At 44.9% G+C, this 6,000-nt stretch overlaps 1 protein-coding gene across 1 annotated transcript; it reads right to left on the bottom strand.

The window, feature by feature from the left end:
* Window positions 1-781: 781 nt before the first annotated feature.
* On the bottom strand, window positions 782-5,190 carry LOC123395976 (disease resistance protein Pik-2-like). The gene is made up of 3 exons (XM_045091001.1): window positions 4,299-5,190; window positions 1,228-2,982; window positions 782-1,049 (listed from the first exon to the last, which is right to left on the bottom strand). Exons 1-2 carry the CDS (start codon window positions 5,105-5,107, stop codon window positions 1,254-1,256), a joined length of 2,538 nt encoding a protein of 845 aa, XP_044946936.1. The 5' UTR covers window positions 5,108-5,190; the 3' UTR covers window positions 782-1,049; window positions 1,228-1,253.
* Between the last annotated feature and the right edge of the window lie 810 nt (window positions 5,191-6,000).

Genomic DNA, 6,000 nt, shown 5'->3' on the forward strand with positions numbered 1-6,000 from the left:
GTAGCTAGCACCATTGCATTGACAAAGTGCTTCTATTTGTCATTCCAACCAACATGGTGATGACTAGTAGAAAAGGGAGAAGAAAAAGGAGGAACCATTGAACTGGTTTGATTAAAAAAAAACAATCACCATGCAGCCAATGAGTTAAACTTGAGACTAATAAAACTATGTTTTTGCTTTATAACTGAGAATCATTCATCGAGATTTGGTTTAGAGAAATTCCAAGCCAAATTAAGACGGGTTTTCTCGAACGAAAAGACGGTGTAGGCGGACGCGGCATCTTGGGCTTCGCTGCTTCAATACGGGGAGCCATGTCCGAGAAACACAAGGTCATGCATTCACCACCAACTACCAACATTGTAAGTAGGAAATATCATATAAAACAATAAGTAACATACCAATATTTAATAATAAATAGTGTGAAACTGTGAATATACATGTGAATTCATGTTACTACATATGAATTTACACTTAAACCAACAAAACAACGAAGTTTAGGTATTTTAAACATTCCAACCGCTTATAGCCACATGGTGAGCCAATAAGTAGCCAAACAACAGTTTTCCCTAGAGGACTTCTCTCATCACAATAGTTTTGACAGTATAGCTAATTCAAATAAATATGATCATACAAAAATGCTATTCCAAGTAGCAGACACGACATTTAAAGATACAAGATGGAATACAAACGATCCATTATTTATGTTTGTTAAATGTAAACGAAAGTTTAAACGCAAGAGGTGTGCTTCGGTAACCTCCTCCCCCCCCCCCCCCCCCCCCCCCCCTCACACACACAAAACGTACAAAGGAGAACGTATACTCACCTCGTATTATACACTACAGGCTACCTTACATATGCAATACGAGATGGGTATACGTATGGTTGTCTATAATATACATTAATAGAGTACAATATAAGGTGGATATATGTTTCCCCTTTTACATTTTATTGGGGGGTGTACCGAAGCAAAAGTGTAAACGCAATGGTACCAACTGGAGGATGTAGCACGAACTTTGGTTTCGCTTGCACCTCTCATCTTTTATTAACACCTACAAGTGTATGAAAACAGCTAGCACGTTAAAAACATATAAATCTATTATGCAACATGATAGAGGAAAAAAGAAGAAGGATTACGTTCCAAACAAATAAGAAAACATTTTTTTGTGACAAAGAAGACATCAATTAATAAGTGTTAATTTATTAGCAGGAAAACGAAGAAAATTATACCAGAAAAGTAGCCAAAATCCCCATAGCTAATCCTCAAACCAAACCAAGGTGGGACGGTTAGGATGTTCCTCCATTGCTTTCTCCACAGCAGCCTGCGGCACAGATACTTCATCATCATACACACTGATGCAAAGATGGCACAACTTGGGCAAGCCTCTCAGTATCTCCACGTCTCTCGCATTGATCACTTTCATTGTGATGCATAGTTTCTCAAGGTTGACGAGTGAGGCCACCCATGTCGGAACCTCCGATACGTAGTCCCCCGAGATGATAAGCTCACGAAGGCCGCAGTGTGGATCGGGAAACCATGAACGCTTGAAGTACTCATCCGCTGCTTCCTTTACATAGATGTCCAGAGACTCAAGGCCTGCTTTGCCGAGCTCACAAATGGAAGAGAGAAACTCCTCCTCATCCTCCTCGATCTCCTCCTCCTCTTTTTCGAAATTAACATCACAATTACCCATATCATACATGTTCCATATTATGCCCAGCTTCCTCAGTTTTTTGAGTTGGCCAAGCCTCTTTAGAAATTCCGTTGACTGAGTATAAATATTGAGACCTTCCAACACTCGCAATCCCTCAATGGCCGCAATTTCATCCGGTACTGTGTCATAACCATTGACATGTAGAGTTACATAACAGTCCAACCGTTCTTGGATGATCATAGGGATTTCCATTAGTTTTTTGTATCCTTTCACGTCAATCTTCAAATGTTGCAGCCTTGCCACCTGCTCTGGAAGCTTCTTGACGGCATTCGCATGTTTGAACCTCAGGTACTTGAGGTGCAACAAATTTCCAATACCTGCAAGGTGATCATCTTCTAACTGTGAACAATCTTCAAAGTCCAGAACATGCAAGAGTGGAAACTCTGACAAAGATGGGATCTTCACATTACGACCAAATACATGGAGTGATCGGGCACTAGATACATCAAGACCCGACGGAATCTTGCCGTCATTCTGTAAAGACACTCGACGAATCTTGGCCTCGGTATCAGGATTTATAACACCATGTACGCCTACTATAGTAACAAAGTTACCTTCAACAGCCTTAGATACAATGAAATCATGAACAGTGCCATGAACACGATAACTCTTCACCTCGTCCCCAAATGTCTCGTCCATCTTTGCAGCCTGGATCAACCCCCTATTGATGAGCTCATTGAAACACATCTCCCCCGACTCATATATTGTATAACCGACTCTTTTCTGAATGAATCCCTCGCCAATCCACCGCCTTATCAGATTCTCCTTCTCAATATTTTGCCTCTCTGGAAATATGCTCAAGTACAATAGACACGTTTTAAGATGAGGAGGAAGATCCAAGTAACTAAGGGATATTATGTTTACCATGTCTTCGACGATAGAGTTTTGTAGTGCCGGACCAATTGAATCCTTTACTTGCTCCCATATTCCATTTACACTTGCCTTATAAGCCAACACAGCACATATAGCTATGATTGCCAAAGGTAAGCCAGCACATTTATCCAAGATCGGACCAGAAATCCCTTGAAGGTATGATGGACATTTTTCTTCAGAGTTGAATAGTCTTGCGTAGAATAATTGCCTCGAATGCACCATACTAAGAGGCCTTATATTGTATACATGTCCTCTGAAAGTTGAACAACATGATTGAGCGACGGCATGTATGCGGGTAGTGATAATTATTTTACTACCAGAACTGGTTGTGGGAAATGCACACTCAATAACCTTCCATATTTCCACATCCCGTATATCATCAAGTACAATAAAGTACCTGCAAATATATATAAATAAAAGTTGTGCTTACTGAGAAAAAAGAAGCTGTAAAGGAATTCGAATATCCATAAGAATATATTTGTTTGGTCACACGATCAGGGGAAGTTTCGACAGAATTTGCACTAGAATGGATAGTTCACAGTTCATTAAATGTATCCTGCACTTGTACACTACTATGGCCTGGTAAAAACTAAAATAGTTTGGAAACTAAAAACTAAAATCGGGGACGGGCGGGCGCGTCAAGGAGCGTGCTGTCAGGATGGGCGGCGCAGGGCTCCTCCACCGTATGCGTGGCCCGGAACGGACGGCACTGGGACGAGGCGGGGGCGAGGCGGGCAGCGCCGGGGCATGCCGGGGTGCCAGGGCGAGGCATGCCATGACCGGAGATGGCTCGCCGGGAGGGGAGGAAAAAAGGAAAAAAAAAATGAGCTACGCTAGGATATAGTTTCATTTACGGGGTCTCTCTGTCCGAGGCAATTTCGCGTCGTAAAAACGATTTATAGTTCCCCTTATACACGTTTTTAAGGATCTTCTTTTCCAGGGTCTGCTAAAGATGCTCTAAGTAATGTTGTTCAGTAATGAAGACGTAACAACTAAATCTCTCTCTTTCAAATGTTAGCTTGCATATAGCATATGGTTGTCATTCACGCTGCCTCTAACTGGCATCCACCTGAGACTGTTAGTAATATGTATGAATGCCCACAAACTAGAAGTTGGAGGGAAAACAGTTGAGGCGAATTCTCAAGAAAACCGTTGAGAAAAAGTAGAAATGGGAGAAAAACAATCAAATGGGACGAGGGGAAGAGCAAAAATGCTGTGTGGTGAAATAGGTAACCCTGGGGCTTCTTTAGATAAGTGGAGATTTCAGCTCATAAGCACTATAATTAAAATTTATAATACCGCATAGTTTTATTTCAGAGTTTTGTGAATTTAGGATAACGTACAATTATTGTTATAAAAATTTCGCTTATACATGAGAAATGTAAAAAACGTACACATACACCTAAATACTTGGACCCATACTATATGTACTACCGCCGTTACGGTTTAGAAGGCGTACTTAGAAATTATCTTGAACCTAGGTAGCTATTGATTGGCTGTGATATGGACTGAAATCAGCATTCACACTACGCACCCATGAGTATAACGAAGTAACAATTAGTTGTTAGGAGTAAATGCAATGCGTGTTAAACCTTGTCTATTATGGAAATGCACGTAAATTTAACCATGTCTTTTAAATCGTGACAAAGGGAGTACTAGTGAATAGTGGTTCAAAAAATATATTAAAGGATAGTTTAAATTTTGAAGCCATACTGTTTGTCTTCGAGGAAGTCTGAAATCATGGTGACAAGCTGTCGTAAATCCTCGTCAGGAGAAGGATAATACGAACGGTTCAGTTTCTTGTAAATGGCGCGGATAACCTGGACCTTGTCTGAACTCCGTGGCACGGAACAGAAAGCAGCATGGCAATTGAATTGGATTTGCTTGAGGTCTTTATAAACTTGTTTTGCCAGAGTTGTCTTGCCCATTCCTCCGGACCCAACAATGGCCACCAAGCTTGGGTTTGGTTGCTGCTGCGTTGACTCTGAATCAGAACCGGTGAGTAGTTGGATGAGCTCTTCCTTGGGCCCATCAATGCCGACGAGCTCGGACGACGCGTTGTTGACGGTGGCGAGAGCTCTACCATCATCAACCTTGGGCCTCTTGTGGTGGCTGTGCCTCTCGGCGACCTTGACGACCTGCTCCTTGAGATCATCGACGGCCGTGGCGATCATCTGGTGACGAGCCTTGGTACGGCCCAGCATGGCCTGCATCTTGTCCAAGAGTCCGGCCAGCTCGGCGGACTTGTCGGGGACGCTAGCCATGATGAAGCCGCCGAGGTCGTCGTCGATGTCGTAGGAGAGCTCCCGGATCTCGTGCATGCAGGCCTTGTCCTGCGAGCTGTGATCCTCTTCCTCCTCCGACTTGGTGAGGAGGAAGGCGTCCATGGCCGCCAGCTCGCGGGTGAGGAGCTCGACCTCGCCGCGCACCTCCTTGTACTCGTCGCCGAGAAGCGCGGCCAGCTTTGCCAGCGCGGGCTGCAGCGCCCCCGTCGCTGCGCTCACCAGACCCTCCTCCTCCATTGTTGCGGCCGGTGTTGCTTAGCTCAGTAGTCGGATCCGTCTCTCTTTTTACTACTCCTATGTGGGAATCGTGGGTGATGGGTGATGGGTGGAATTAATGGTACATGCTACCGGTAAACTTATATATATTTGAGAGATCAGTAGAATAACCGGAGGAGCCTGCACGTCGCCCACCTCGTCGCACGCTGGAGGATGAACGTGGCCTAAAATAAAACGATCCATACCGGCGCGTTAAACGGGTCTCAGACACCCGAACTAATCGACACCCCTCATATTCAATTTAAATATAAAACGGATACAGACACGTCCATCACGTCATACTTATGACCTATTTCATCAAAAATTACATCAAATTCATCAAATCCTTTCCTCTCCTCCTGTTTCCCTTCAATCTTTCTCGCATGCGATCCTCGCCGGCTGCCATCCTTGCTCCTCACCCTCGTCGTAAGTCCCGATCTACCGCCCTACATGTCGTCCAGCCCGTCCCCGACTGCTGCGACAGAGGTTGCGTCCGCCTTGTCCATCAACGTCCCGTCGTCGGATTCGTCGTGCAAGCCGGAGAACTTCACCTAGAGGGACCGATGAGGACGCAGCGAGAGAGGGAAGCGGCGGCGGCTCAGGGAAAGGATGCGGACATGGACGAGCAGGAGTCCCCTTTGCGGTGTCTGGGACCCTGTACCCCATGCATCCATCCAGCCGCAAACAAGGATCGTGTCATCGGACCAGGTTGGGAAACAGGAGGATCCGATGGTCGGTTGGGGCATTCCAAAGATCTTTCCGCCCACGCAGATGCTAGCGGTGGACGTCTGTCACTCGTCACAACTGATTCGGGCGCAGACAAGCATCATGCCAAAGGATAACCGGCAAGTGATTGGAAACAAGTGGAAGAAGGC

This window comes from Hordeum vulgare, chromosome 5H, assembly GCF_904849725.1.
Source record: "Hordeum vulgare subsp. vulgare chromosome 5H, MorexV3_pseudomolecules_assembly, whole genome shotgun sequence".
Taxonomy (NCBI): Eukaryota; Viridiplantae; Streptophyta; class Magnoliopsida; order Poales; family Poaceae; genus Hordeum; species Hordeum vulgare.

Excerpts from the sequence above, each read along its gene's own strand:
- LOC123395976 (XM_045091001.1), bottom strand. The coding sequence starts at position 5,107 with ATGGAGGAGGAGGGTCTGGTGAGCGCAGCGACGGGGGCGCTGCAGCCC. Across the intron at positions 2,983-4,298 it reads GACTTCCTCGAAGACAAACA|GTACTTTATTGTACTTGATG; the intron begins GTATGGCTTCAA and ends ATATATTTGCAG.